Source organism: Muntiacus reevesi, chromosome 5 (genome assembly GCF_963930625.1).
Source record: "Muntiacus reevesi chromosome 5, mMunRee1.1, whole genome shotgun sequence".
Taxonomy (NCBI): Eukaryota; Metazoa; Chordata; class Mammalia; order Artiodactyla; family Cervidae; genus Muntiacus; species Muntiacus reevesi.
Window position 1 is genome coordinate 28,320,779 of NC_089253.1, and position 14,808 is coordinate 28,335,586.

Here is a 14,808-nt window from a genome sequence, read left to right on the forward strand (position 1 = left end):
TTCCTCTGAGGTAGACGGAACGTTTAGAACGCCTCTCCCAAAATCCAGCTATCTCGCTCTTCGGTAACCTCGAGAGTTAACCGAGCCTCAGAAGTCCGTCCCGCCCCTTCGGGTCACCTGCTTGGCGACGCCGCGGTGTTCCCGGGTTACGCGCTCGAGCTTGGCGGCGCGCGGACCTCGCCGAATCCGAGCCGCGAGTCCCAGGCCTCCTCCCGCCCGTGGGGGAGGGCCAAGAGAAGATACGCACCAATCAGGATGTAGACTTTGAGGACGTTAACTCTGGGCCAATAAGAAGACGGAATGCGGGGCCGGGGGGGCGGGACGGTTGGCTCTTCGGGTTTAAACCTGGGCGGCCGGGCAGTTAACGGCAGCTTGGACGCGTTTGTGGCCCCTACGCCTGTGTGAGCTGTGGGAAGCTAACTGAAACCTGCGGTGGTGCGATAGCCGCGCCGCGGGACTCGGTGCGGCCGACGGACATCGGCTGGGCAGGTAAGCGGGCAAAGAAGGGGAGAAGTGGTACACGGGCCCCCCACAGGGCCTCCCGCCCGCCCACGGCTGTAGAGATGGGGCTCTGAGTAGCGAGGAGTTGGAGTCTCCCTCCTCTGGTTGCCGGTCCCCGGGCGCTCAGTGCAGAATCCAGGTGTGCGGCCTCCGGGGGCTCGCGTGAGCGGCGCCGTGCGTGCCCCCGGCGCGCCCGAACCCCGAGGTCACGTTATGCTCCCACTGCCCGTCCGCTGCCCGCCGGGCGGCTGCCGCGGCGAGGACCCCAGTGGTCCGTCCACCCGGCTCTGCGAGGTGACCGGGCTTTGGGACGGCGGGACCTGTGCCCGCGGAGGAGTCGGCTTCCTCGGAGGCTGGCCCGAGCGTGCGAGACGGTGACCACGCCCCGGGCCAGCTGGTGCAGACTCTGTGTTGTCATTGTGAAGGGAGAAACCTCTTCTCCCCTTCTAGTTGGTTTCACCTTTGTCAAACTCTTGTGTTACAGTGCGAGAAACTCTTTGCCTAGTGAGTTAGGATAGCGTGTAGAATTGAAGAACCCTTTAGTCTTGCCCCAGAATGAAAAAAAAAAAAAAACCCCAACTTTTTCCCCTGGTTATAAAAGTTTTACAGTCTCATTATTTTTTAGAAATCCAAGCACTGGTAAATATATACTTAAAAAGGAAGAAAATACTCGCGATTCTTATCAGCCACAGATTAAAAATCTGTTCATATTTGGGTTTCAGATATTTACATGACTGTAAAATGTATTTGTTTTGAATATAACAAAGCATTTTCATTTATAAAGCAGATCATGCCTCAGTCCCTAGTATTTCAGGAATAAGACATTTGATCCATATCAAATGGAGACATGCATTATCATTTTTAATGGGGGCATAATATTTCTTGCTGTGGCTCTACTATACCATATTATTTAACCTGTCCCCTAATGGATGGACATTTGTTTTTCTAATTTCTTCATCAGAAAACAGTATGGTAGTGGTTACTTGCAGACATATATGTTTGCATTCTTGTGCAGTTTATCTCCTTAGAATAATTTCTTGGAAATGGATGGTGGCTTCGAAAAAATGGTACAGTTTAAATTCCGATTCAGGGTGGGAGGGAGGCTAAACAGGGAGGGGATACACACTTAACGGCTGATTCCAATACAGCGTGGCAGAAACCAATACAGCATTGTAAAACAATTAGAAATTCTGGTTCATAATGCCAGAGTGCCCTCTAGAAAAACTGTCTGTTCCCCCTCCCCCACCCCACTCAGCAGTACAGAGTGTAAGAGTAGATATTTCTCCACACTCTGCCCTGCATTAAAAAATCTTACCAATCTAAAAGGATAACTTAATATTTTTATTTGCATTATTAATAAGATGGAACTTTTTATGTTTATTAGTCTTGATTTCTTTGATAATTCCTCTTTTGTCTATTCTGCCGGTGTTTGTTGGTTTTAATAGCTCTCTAAGAGGAATGTGAATAAGTGATTTTGAATACCCGTTATATAATTTCCACTAGTCTGTTGTTTCTTTGGATTATGGTTATCTTTTTTTAGGGTATTTTGTTTTCTTTTGTTCTAATATTGCCGTGCTTGAAGCTACACGCTTCACTTCCAAGAAGTAGAGGAATTTGTTCTAACTCAGCAAAGTTTAGAATCTTAACTAGTGACCCAGCCCCTCTTCCAATTTTAAACCCTTCCCTTCCACTCTTGAAATCCTTTCATTTGTAACACTCAACTTGAGCACTTAATGGCTTCAGATTTTGACAAGATACTGCTGGGTATTTTGGTACAGATAATATCTGTATTTATTTACAAAATATAAGCTGTTCTAGCATCTGTGTGAAAGTTTCCCTATAGGTAAGGAGAAAAGATGATCAGTTCTTTATATTAAAAAAGAAAGAGAAAAAACTGACAGCTACTTACAGATCTTGCTAAATTGTATATTTTATTATTTGCAAACACCTGTCTTCATACACTCAAGAAAAAGTGTGCAATAATTTGACTGCAAAGAAAACATGCTAATCATAGTATAGTACACATGCCATTAAAAAAAAAAAAATCACTTTGGGCTTTAGTGTTGGAAATCCCCCCAGCCCAGTGTCCTGTTCCATTTCTGTCCCTACTTTCCTGTGTTCTGTGTTTATCTCTTCGGTAGGTAGTTTTGTATTGCATGAACGTTGAAATGGATGGTATAATAGTTCTCACAAAGCACCATTTTATTTATATATGTAACATATACTTACATGTTATGTATATAAAATCTTTTTTAAACTTCACAACCTATTGAAATAATTGTTTTCCAACATAAAAGCTAAGCCTTGCTTTACTTACATTCATTTAGTCCTTACCATGAGTCAGACTTTGGAGTTTGTACACTGTATTATACAACACAGATAATTCTGCAAAGTTACATTTGGGGACTTCTGATTTGCTTCATCTGTGATGTTTGTCCTGAGTTTTTCTATGGCAACTACCAGAAATAATGTCACTAAATCCTTATTCTCCTAGATTTGATAATACATCTATGTTAACCTTGAAAGGATTTCACTTAAGATCAAAGACCCTAATCCTCTCTTTTGCTTCTACTATAGACTCTCCTAAGCATGACTTTTTAGTTAGTTGCTTTTCACTCATGTATCATTTTTTAGAGTTGATATTTTTGATTCCCTAAACTCTCTTCTTTTCCTAGGTTTTTTGTTTGTTTGTTTTTTTCAATTGAACACTAACGCCAGTGAAAGTACATTGAAATAAGGTAGAAAGTTGAAAAAAATAAAATGCTTTGGATTGTTATATGTTTAAGTGGGAATATTTTGCTACACTCCTTGATTATGCTAAAAACAGAAGGATCTTTACCTCAGAATTAAAGGAGAAAGACCATTTGTGGCTCACATAGCAGTATTAATAGATGGATAAGCTTCCTGAAAGGTGCTGTGTTTTATCTACTTAGGTCATTTTCACTAAACCAGTTTATCAAATATGTTTTATGTTTTTGACATTTGGGCAAAGCTCTTTTAGGAGAACTCTGATGACTAGTTGTCATTTGCTTTTAAAAAGAACAGCACAACAAATCAGATACTTGTGGGTTCTGGTTTTAATGAATTTGAACACAAGGCACAGGTTTCCAGGTGTATGTAAATACATGTCCATTTAAAAATTTCTTCTTGCTTGTCCCACCTCTATTTCTCCTGGACAGGAAAAAAGGAATGTTTAAACTTCTTGTTCAAGAAAGACTTCTTGGTGGCGGTCCTCTCCCAACTCAAGCTGTGGCTGCCTCCAGATCCTCTCAAGATGGCGATCTCTCTGTGTTCTAACACCTACAACAGGCAGAATTGGGAGGATGCGGACTTCCCTATTCTGTGCCAGACGTGTCTTGGAGAAAACCCATATATCCGAATGACCAAAGAAAAGTATGGGAAGGAATGCAAAATCTGTGCCAGGCCATTCACAGTGTTTCGCTGGTGCCCTGGGGTCCGCATGCGTTTCAAGAAGACTGAAGTGTGCCAGACCTGCAGTAAATTGAAGAATGTCTGTCAGACCTGCCTCTTAGACCTAGAGTATGGCCTGCCCATCCAGGTTCGCGATGCAGGATTGTCTTTTAAGGATGACATGCCAAAGTCCGACGTCAACAAAGAGTACTACACGCAGAATATGGAGAGGGAGATTTCCAACTCTGATGGAACGCGGCCAGTTGGCATGTTGGGGAAAGCCACATCCACCAGTGACATGCTGCTCAAACTGGCCCGGACCACACCCTACTACAAAAGGAATCGACCGCACATTTGCTCCTTCTGGGTGAAAGGAGAATGTAAGAGAGGAGAGGAGTGTCCATACAGACATGAAAAACCAACAGATCCGGATGACCCCCTTGCTGATCAGAACATTAAAGACCGATATTATGGAATCAACGACCCTGTGGCAGATAAACTCTTGAAGCGGGCTTCAACAATGCCACGTCTGGACCCACCAGAGGACAAGACTATCACCACACTGTATGTTGGTGGTCTGGGCGATACCATTACTGAGACTGATCTAAGGAATCACTTCTACCAGTTTGGAGAGATCCGGACCATCACTGTTGTGCAAAGACAGCAGTGTGCTTTCATCCAGTTTGCCACAAGGCAGGCTGCAGAAGTGGCTGCCGAGAAGTCCTTTAATAAGTTGATTGTCAATGGCCGCAGGCTAAACGTGAAATGGGGGAGGTCCCAGGCAGCCAGGGGGAAAGAAAAGGAGAAGGATGGAACCACAGACTCTGCAATCAAGCTTGAGCCCATTCCAGGGCTCCCAGGAGCTCTTCCTCCTCCTCCTCCTGAAGAAGAAGCCTCTGCCAACTACTTCAACCTACCGCCCGGTGGTCCTCCGGCCATGGTGAACATTGCCCTGCCACCCCCACCTGGTATTGTCCCGCCCACACCCCCAGGTTTTGGGCCACACATGTTCCACTCCATGGGACCACCCCCTCCTTTCATGAGGGCTCCAGGACCAATCCACTATCCTTCTCAGGACCCTCAGAGGATGGGAGCACATGCTGGGAAACACAGCAGCCCCTAGCACTCATCACCACTCTGGGGCTCTACGGAAGAGAGGGCGCTTAAAAACCCTAGTAAGTGAATCCCGGAATAAATACATTTTTCCTTCCTTCGTAGTTTCCATGGTAGTGGAATGTATTCATCTGTGGGCAGTTGGAGAACGACAGCCATGATTTCCTCTGTGTTCTCAAAGGATTGATGGACCTGAAATAAGCTGCTATTAACACATCTGGTTATTGCTATAACATTACTAATAAAACTTAATGCTTCTTCCCCTCTTCTGTATGGCGAACAAGCAACTGGGTGAATTGGAATGTCCAGCGGAGTTGCCATCCCAACCATATGTTCCTTTTGTATCTTCTTTTGGCGGGTGGAGGGGGTGGGAAATGACCTGCAGTAAGAAAAACAAGCAGTTTTTGACCTTTTTTATGTCCATTGGATGTTTTCCTTTTTATCATCTTAAAAAAAGATTACTAGTACTAATCATTGTAGTGGCAAGAGTGTGATTTAATGCTTCTAAAGTCACACTCTTGAAAGACAAGTAGAAACAGCACCCAGCACAACCCAGATCTTCTCTCTCCTTTCCTGATTTATTAAGGAGTCTGGCTGATTCCAAAAAAGACAAAAAATACTTTTCATTCCTGTCAATCAGATGGAGACACAGATTTCATGGAGCTGTGTATCATAGAAGAAACCTGGTATTTGAGATGAAATTATTTTAAAGAACTTCCTGTAAAACACTTTAACAAACTGTTAAAGGAAAAGAATTAAGAGTGTGTTTGAATGGAAGACTTGTGGCGTACAGCTGGAATGTCAATCTTCAGCATTCACCTTTGTGTGACTTCAGCGTCACATTTTAATTTCCTGCTCAGGGCCCGGGATTCTGTTTGGTCTTAGAATATTTGGAAATAACTGAATTGTAGATGGAAAAAAAATTGTCTTGTATTTTGGTTTTGCAAAATAAAAACAGGTCAATTTTCAAAAAAAAAACTTCTGTAGCCTAATGGTGCTTTGTTGCCTCCTAGATCTTGGTGAGTTTTCTGTGGTTAAATGATGCTTTTAAGTTCTGCATCAACACAAATTCTCTTCGTTGGCTTTTCAAAAACAGTATTTTCTTCCTCTAATGTGTCACTATAGTCCCTTTTGGCTTTTGTTTCTTCCTCATGGGATAAATGTGGGTGTTCAATGCGTCCCCTACGTACAAAATGCTCGATCCGGGATTCTAATCCTTGGCATTTAGGACGATCCATTAGGGGCTTATAAGTGCGCATTTTCACTCCTTCTACAAAGGCACTGGTCTGCTTTGTGACAGAGGGCTTAACATTTCTCCATTCTATCATTCCATCCATCTTAGGTCCTGTAACATATACAGTCAAGCATTATAGTGGATACTTTACCACAACAGAATCACTTCCAAACTCTGTGAATCTCCCTCCCCCACCACCCTGGATAACTTTGGTTCCCATCATACCTGTTCCACAGGGCAGTGCAACAGAGTCCAGTCCTTGCAGCATACTATACAACATCTGCGTTTTCACAGCATGATTAGCCCATAGTTGCTGAAGGTGGGTAACATTGAACTCCTGAACTTCCCGGTCATAGATCCACTTAATATTTTCAAACTTACAGTCATACAAGACTAAAGGAAATTCCACAGCCATGCTAGACAAGAAACAGGATGAGAGTACACAGCAGCCATCCAGCAGGTCTTAAAAAACAGGATCAGCTGGCTTAGGAGGAGGGCGAAATTTTGTCAATATGGAGTATCTAATAGTTGAGAAGATAGGACACCATCCCTCATGTTGAACAACTTTATAACTAAAAAAAGAAAAACGCAGCAAACCTTGGATCACTTAGTTAGGCTTGATCTACATTACAGAAAATTTCAGTTGTAACAAGTCACCTAGAAGTGAGTTGACTTGGCCCCACCATAGTGCTGTAAAACTATCCAAGGGGCCTGGTCCAGACACCTGTTACTTACTAAAGGGATAGAACAATGACAGAAGAAAATGAAAAGGTAATCACTGTTACATGTGCATAACATTCTACAAGTTAGAGTAAAAGCCTCATGAAGGGAGAATCAGAAACTTAGTTTTTTAGACAATGGTGGGGAGAGGAAGAATATTTTAAAATATATTCTAATATATCTAAGGGCAATAGCTGTTTTTTTTCGGGTTGGGGGGGGCGACAGTCTGGGTGTGTGTTTTTAACTTACCTGTATTGAGGCTTCTGGGGATTTTTCTCTACGTTCAGCAGCTCATCAATAACCTCTGGTTTCTCCATTCCTTGGCCAATCAGAAAAAGAATAGCCATCATACAGCGGACTTGATGATAAAGGAACGCCTGACCAGTCACTTCAAACTGGCATAACTGAAAGGGTTCTTGCCCTCCTTCCCCGGCCAGGTTCTGGCCCACTCGCTGTACTTGAGCAGACAGGATGGTCCTCTGAAAATTAATCACCCCATTGGCTACGTCCATTTTACATAAGTTCCTAAAATCATGTGTGCCAACATACTTCTGAGCTGCATAGTTCATGGTTACAATGTCTAAGTTAGCACAAGGGAAAAAATAGCGGTAGGTCCGCTCAAGACAGCTGAACCTAGCACTGAAGCTAGTTTCTACGGGAGCCCAGGCCAGCACGCGGATGTCTGGAGGGAGCACCCGGTTGAGAATGTGGGTATAACGGATCTCTGTAGCCACATCATTGACTTCGTCTTTTAAGTTAAGATCCTCAGAATCCCTGCCCTTTGGAAAGTGAGAACGTAGGTCAAGAGAAATCACCTGTGGAATTAAGAGAAAGATATTTAGAGATGCAAATAATCTGAATCCTCAGTATGTACGTACACCTAGAATGTATTAGGATTGCTTGCTTTGCGAAACAGGACAATGGCCCTTACCTGTCCAAAGGCACTAACTCCTTTGTCTGTTCGCCCACAGCGGTGATAGTTGGATGTCTGCCTGTTTTCTACCAGTCGGGTCTTGGTTAGAGCCTCAAACAGTTTCTCTTCAATTGTATTGCTTGTGTTTTCCTGGCTGGCAAAGCCCTGATATCCCCAGCCCAGATAGGCGATCTTTAGAGCTACATGTCTTTGACCGTGAGCCCTGAAATCAAAGGCACGCTTCGCTCTCCCCCCAGCTCCTGAAGAATTCTCTCGAATGTTTGAGTCCTTGTTCGTGGCCTGTTCTTTTTTAAGTCGCTTTACCTCCTGCTCCAGTTCCTGTACTCTCTTTAGGAGTTTCTCGGTCTGGATTCTGTCTGCGTCATTTTCAGCCATGATAGGACAACCTCGGGAATAAATACAAAGAGATCCACCCTATCTGAAAAGAGAGTAAAGAGACACAGTTTTAGTGCTGATTCCCTTGGTGATGTTGGTATCTATCATTCCATTATATTCAAACAGTATCTAAGATTTAATTTGAGGCCTAAAGGATATATAGATGTTGGATTCTGCCCAGGGATACAAGCGCTAGCTTCATTATTATGGATCGATCATCTAGATATTATTCTTTTCCATCATGTCTGGTCAATTCACAGTGAAAAAGGAAGGTAGCATCAACCAAAAAATTAAAAAATCCAGCTAGCATTGTTATGATTTAAGTAGTCAGAATTTAGGGGAAACGTAGATTTCAATTCTCTATTCTTCATGAGCCGAGATGGTGGAGGATTGATGTTATTGATATTTTTCCCCTAAAACATTTCCTTTTGATGTCTCATTATATTTGTGCTATCTTCCAATCATAAAATCTTTTTATATGGAGTATTTATGTCTATGCCAAGTTTCTGCTGCTTTCTAATATTGCAGATAAAATTACTGCTTGTGGTGGGTGGTGTGTTCTGTCATCTGAAACAGTTCTGTCTTAAAGGTGGTTCAGTAGAAGCTGGCCCAGTGGAAGAAACTTGTCAGTGATTGTACTTCATATTGGAAGTAGAATCTGGAATCAAGATTTTACCCCTTTAAGCAGCTTGATGGCACAAAGAAGGTAATTAAGCATTAAGTTCTTTCTAAGTCAAATTTAATGCATGTTCTGATAAGAGATTTCTGTACCTCTAGTAGTTAAAATTGTCATGATGGAAAATAAAGTCACTCTGGATAATATAATTTAGATATCAGTGTTAAAATTCCTGACGTATTGCAATAATCTGAGGACAACTGTACTACATCTGTAAACTGGGACAGTACTAGACAGTCTTTGACTGTTGGTTACTTTACGTCTAGGTAACTCATTTAGTTTTCTGCTCTTGGAGTTTCTATGACAGATGACAAATTTAAATGTAAAAAACGAAACTATACAAGTATTAGGAGAAAACATGACATAACCGTCTTACAATCTTGAAGTAGGGAAGGCATAAGTAAGGAGCTGCAGAAACCCAAAAAACTGCGACCACCTAAGAATATGTTTCTAACAGCCAAAAGTCAGAAGTTAGATAACAAACTGGAAGAAAACTGTAATGATGGTATGTATTGCATATATAATCAGCTTTCATATAAAGATCAATAAGGAAAAAACCAGCAACCTGAGAGGTAAACGGAAACAAGCATATTTCATACACAGGGAAAAAAATCTTAGAAATGTATGCAAAGATGCTCAAATTTACTCAATTTAAATAAATGCCAGTATATAGGAGGGCTGTTTTATCAAACTGACTGCAAAGAGGAGAGTGTTTGATAGTATACCACCTTGAAGAGAGGAACGAGAAACAAGCTTTGGAATACACACTCAGTACTTCTTTAGAGGGAATCAGGCAACAGCTATCAAAATTGAGTGCACACATGCCTTTGACCCACCTATTCCATTTCTAGAAATTGAATGTACACATATGCTTGCACAAGTATGTAAAACTTACAAGATACTTGTTATAAGACTCGTTTTTAAGAACAAAAATAAAATCACTAAATTAAATCACTCAGGAACACGTTGAATAAATTATGGTACGTCCATACCTTGGACTTCTACATACCTTTAAACAATGAAGTCAGTCTCTTACTTCTGACACTGACACAGCTGGATCACTAAGACTGTTTAGGATTCGAAAGAGTTTCTTTATGGTATAAAAATGTGTATATGAATATGGAAAATTACTGGACAAATGATAAGAAGCTGCCTTTGACAGTGAAACTTGCTTTGGGTGAGGGGGTGGAGAGTCCTTGCTTTAAACTACATGTATATGTATTAGTTTTTCAGCCTGAGAAAAATATCAGAGATACAGAAAATAGTGGGCAGTAGATACCTATTCTAGATCCAGTCAGGAAACTGGCATTGGGTGTTTGGTTTGGGTACTTAAAGTACTTAAGTATAAGGAGTGTGTGCTTGTGATGGTCTTTTGGATTAAATCACTCTCACAGTTAAAAGCATGGACTCTGAACCCAGACTGCCTGAGTTAGCATTCCAGCTCAACCACTTACTAGCGCTGTAACCTTAGGCTATTTAATCTGTCCATGCCTCATGCTACTCATCTGTGAAAAGGAGATACTAAAAGCACTTATCCCACAGCTGTGAGGATTACATGAGTTAATAAATGTAAAGCACACGAAAACAATGCATAAAGTGTCCCTCTAAAGTCCAAGTTAGATAATGTACATGAAGCATTATGCCCCATATCATTAATCTCTTGAGCTTTTCTTATGCCAGAACCCACCTATCCTAGGAGCTACTAAAGGTGACAAGACTTCAGGCAGTAAAATTGGGAGTGATTTAAGAAGAGCCTGGAAATGAAAGTGGGTAAATAAACCGTGAGTTGAGTTAATACCTGCAAAATGACGGCAGATGGTGACTGCAGCCACGAAATCAAAAGACGCTTGCCCCTTGGAAGAAAAGCTATGACCAACCTAGACAGTATATTAAAAAGCAGAGACATTACTTTGCCAACTAAGGTCTGCCTAGCCAAAGCTATGGTTTTTCCAGTAGCCATGTATGGAAGTGAGAGTGGACTCTAAAGAAAGCTGAGAGCTGAAGAATTGATGCTTTTGAACTGTGGTCCAGGAGAAGACTCTTGAGAGTCTGTTGGACTGCAAGAAAATCAAACCAGTCCATCCTAAAAGAAATCAGTCCTGAATTTTCACTGGAAGGATTGATGTTGAAGCTGAAACTCCAATACTCTGGCCACCTGATGGGAAGAACTGACTCATTGGAAAAGACCCTGATGCTGGGAAAGGTTGAAGGCAGGAGAAGGGACGACAGAGGATGAGATGGTTGGAAGAATCACCGACTCGATGGACCCGAGTGAGCAAGCTCCAGGAGTTGGTGATGGACAGGGAAGGCTGGCGTGCTGCAGTCCATGGGGTCGCAAAGAGTCAGAGACGACTGAGCGACTGAACTGAACTGAGTTACTGCCCCTCCAGAGTGCTCCCTTACTGCCTGGACTAATCTGTATTTTACCATATAGTTAACTGTTGTACTTATGTCTGTTCTGTTTCACTGCTATAAAATAGTACATAGGAAGGGAATGGTGTTTGAGCTGGAAGTTTATTATCAGAAATCTAATCAGTGATTTTCTATTACAGAAGGTCCTTCAGTGTAGTAGAAGCAGTGAAGGAACTTGTGGGACCTGATGGACAAAAATGGACTGATATGGATCCAGAAGAATGAATATTGGTAGCCACTAAAGCTTTCACTCATATCTGTGCAGGCCACGGTGAGGGAGATGTCAGGAGAGAAGCCCAGTCCATCCTGTATGATCCCTACAGTAAAGCCTCAGTAACCTCAGGAAAGCGAGCTGCTTTTCCTGCACAACTGCATTACCCACACATAGAAAGCACCGCCCCTTCAGAAGCAGTCTCAGAGACCTCCCAAAGACTCCGAAAGCCAGTTATGAAGAGAAAGGTGCTGCGTCGAAAGCCAGGTGGGGAAGTATTAGTGACAGATGAGTCGATGATCAGTGAATCAGAGTCTGGTACAGAAAGTGACATGGATGTCTGGGACTTAAGACAAAGGCTGATGAATCTGCACTTCCAGGAAGACAGGGAATCTCCAGTTGATATTTCACAAAAATTTAGTCTACCACGTGAATACCAAGGGATTTCTCAAGATCAGCTCGTTTGCTATCTACGAAGAGAAGAAATGGGCCCTCCAGCTTATGAACAAGACCTGATTGTTGCCAGCCGGCCCAAGTCCTTTATCCTCCCGAGGCTGGACCAGTTGAGCAGAAACCGGGGCAAGATAGACCGGGTAGCCCGCTATTTTGAATATAAACGAGACTGGGACTCCATGCGGTTACCTGGTGAAGATCATAGGAAGGAATTACGCTGGGGTATCCGAGAGCAGATGCTTTGTCGTGCAGAAGCCCAGTCCAAGCCTCAGCATATATATGTTCCAAACAATTATCTAGTGCCAACCGAGAAGAAACGATCTGCCCTTCGCTGGGGTGTTCGTTGTGACCTTGCAAATGGTGTGATGCCCAAGAAACTTCCTTCCTTCCCCCTTTCTCCTTCTTAAGGCTTTTTTTTTTTTTAACTAGTCTCTCCTTTCACAGGATTGTTTGCAATCATCTGGTTCTTAGTATCTCTCCTTTTATTTAAATAGAAACAACTAACTCAAAATACCATGGAACACAGAGTAAGGACTTCACCCATCACTGGTCTTTCCTAGATATATGTCACATTGGTATCTACCACTTAACTTCCAAATGACCATCACATCTAGCAGTTGTAAGAGGAATCATGCCAGAAAAACAGACCTAGTCTTTCTGGTTTGTCTTAGTGAGCAAAGCCAGCACTATTTGTTTCATGAACTTGTTACTTTTGGCCAATGTGAGTTCCTGTTTTTATCATTGTGTTTCTAAGTTGCTGAGCAGTAAGCTTACCTATTAAAGACTTTTGGATATTTGTGAACTTGACCTTATTTTCCCTTAAATATTTTCCAAAGGCAATCTCAAACCTAGGTTATGATTCTGCTTCCAATCATACTCTGCATCATACTCTCCACACTTAAATGAGAGCCAAAGGGAATGAACAAAACCCTGGCCTTTACACACAATCCTACATGAAGGAACAGCAAGATAACCTTTGTTACTAAAGGTATACAGTAATTCCACTAACCATGTTAAATGTTTTTTAATAGATGCTCAATAATAGCACGATATCCCATGCAAGGTTCTAACCCAAGTTTTGTTTCAGAATTATTTCAGTAATATGTTGCCCTCTGTTTGTCACTTCTGGAATGCCATACTTTTTATAATTTGCCTCTGAGATTTTCTTAGAAATCATGTCTGTCATTTGAAAGCTATTGCCACACTGCAACAGAGCTTCAAACTTCTAGCAGCTGGAGCCAGATGCAGACATAACCACCAAAATGAATCTGGCCTGTTGGGGTCAAATCACTAACTGAGCTCATCTGAACTTTTGGTTCTGTTTGTTCTTCACTTCTGTTCCAATAATACCTAAAACCTGGGGGCTCTCAGGTTTAGCATTTAAGCCAGAAGAGTGACAGCAGAAATAGCTTGCTTGTTCAAGGGAAAAACAGCCATGTAACAAAAATGAATGACCTTGACCATTACTATCTGCTAAAATACATTTTCTCCGTAATATTTTAAGTTACATAATTCATTCATTCACCCAGTTCCATTGTTAAGCGTTCATCCGGGAGACAAATAATTGTGGCTCAAAGATACATGTAAGGTAACATTCACTGCAAATAAGTAGAAACTGCCAGCTGTCCAATAGTGAAGTAATTAGACATTAGTCATTGGAAATATATGGGAAGCTAACAGAAAAAGGAAAATTAGATCAAGCATACAGGCCACACAGTATCTGTCTTACTGCACACACAAAGCACAAGGAAAGATCAACACACCTACCTCCAGGTAGTGGGATTCAAGGTAGTTTGTACCTCTTTTGTAAAAGTTAACAGCAACATAGCATTTTTTACATACAAATCAGTTAAAAAAAAACTCCCAGTGGTTTGCTTCTTCATATATTTCTCGAAGCCCAATATTACCTACCTTATGAAACCAATTAACTAGTCCAAAGGTGTTAAACCGGTAGTAACACATTTTTGGCAAAAGGGAATTGACTCAGTAGTTTTCCCCAGAACGCCACCTCCCCTCAGGGTGAAGCGCAGTGGTTTTCAAGTAGCTGCCTAATATCAAGAAGGGAAGTAAAAGTCGCTCAGTCGTGTCTGACTGCGACCCCATGGTATACGGTCCAATGAATTCAGCCCAGAATACTGGAGTGGGTACCCTTTCTCATTTCCAGGGGATCCTCTCAACCCAGGAATCGAACCCAGGTGTCCCGCATTGTGGGTGGATTCTTTATACCAGCTGAGCCACCACGGAAGTCCAGGAAAGGGGTCACCAAATTATCAAACCAATGTTCAAATTTGGAGGGAAACTGTCGCCACACCTCCCCACTCCACATACTACCGGAATCTCCACTTCTAATATTTGGTTTCATGAGCAAACGAATTCTGAGGCAGAAGAGACTACACTCCGCAGTCCCAGGGGACTCAAGAAATCGAAGTAAACAAGCTCCTAACTGCTGCACGTTTCTGACAACTGCTCCAAGAAGCACCAGACACAAAAACACAGGGTCTTTAGCGAGGTTCCACTTCCATACTCAAAAGAGTGCTCTCCTGAAAAGATCAAGGTACAAGAAAGGGAGCATAGGGGAAATGACAGAAACGTCCATCTGTTTGCGCATCTGTTCGTTCCTCTTTGTAGAACCCAGAAAATAATTCACCCCCCAACACCCGCACACTTACCTTCCGGTTGTCGGCCACGCAGCTTTCCTCCAGACAGGAAGCTGTCACTTTGCGCCGGGGCCTCATGGGAAATGTAGTCCACCTTTATGGGAAATGTAG

General features: G+C 42.4%; 3 protein-coding genes across 9 annotated transcripts; 2 read left to right on the forward strand and 1 right to left on the reverse strand.

Moving 5' to 3' along the window:
• The first annotated feature begins 3,775 nt into the window (after positions 1–3,775).
• LOC136169544 (pre-mRNA-splicing factor RBM22-like) lies at positions 3,776–5,035 on the forward strand. Its single transcript, XM_065937363.1, has one exon. The coding sequence runs from the start codon at positions 3,776–3,778 to the stop codon at positions 5,033–5,035; it is 1,260 nt and encodes a 419-aa protein (XP_065793435.1).
• LOC136169542 (tRNA pseudouridine(38/39) synthase-like) lies at positions 4,531–14,751 on the reverse strand. 7 transcript variants are annotated; one of them, XM_065937354.1, is made up of 6 exons: positions 14,710–14,751; positions 7,911–8,331; positions 7,229–7,794; positions 6,485–6,675; positions 6,216–6,370; positions 4,531–5,404 (listed from the first exon to the last, which is right to left on the reverse strand). In XM_065937354.1, exons 2-6 carry the CDS (start codon positions 8,286–8,288, stop codon positions 5,264–5,266), a joined length of 1,431 nt encoding a protein of 476 aa, XP_065793426.1. In that variant the 5' UTR covers positions 8,289–8,331; positions 14,710–14,751; the 3' UTR covers positions 4,531–5,263. The 7 variants fall into 7 exon arrangements, with proteins under 7 accessions (XP_065793426.1, XP_065793422.1, XP_065793427.1 ...); XM_065937350.1 differs by having other exon boundaries at positions 5,275–6,370; XM_065937355.1 differs by having other exon boundaries at positions 5,275–6,370; positions 8,217–8,331; positions 14,710–14,732.
• On the forward strand, positions 5,999–12,802 carry LOC136169546 (centriolar and ciliogenesis-associated protein HYLS1-like). The gene is given in 3 exon segments (XM_065937367.1): positions 5,999–6,044; positions 8,878–8,994; positions 11,517–12,802. Coding segments are annotated over 2 exon segments (945 nt in total). The 5' UTR covers positions 5,999–6,044; positions 8,878–8,980; the 3' UTR covers positions 12,448–12,802.
• Positions 14,752–14,808: the final 57 nt, after the last annotated feature.

Coding starts and splice junctions, on each gene's coding strand:
- LOC136169542 (XM_065937350.1), bottom strand. CDS start 8,288: ATGGCTGAAAATGACGCAGACAGAATCCAGACCGAGAAACTCCTAAAG. Junction 7,795..7,910: donor GAGTTAGTGCCTTTGGACAG/GTAAGGGCCATT, acceptor TTAATTCCACAG/GTGATTTCTCTTGACCTACG. Junction 6,676..7,228: donor CCCCAGAAGCCTCAATACAG/GTAAGTTAAAAA, acceptor TTTCTTGTCTAG/CATGGCTGTGGAATTTCCTT.
- LOC136169544 (XM_065937363.1), top strand. CDS start 3,776: ATGGCGATCTCTCTGTGTTCTAACACCTACAACAGGCAGAATTGGGAG.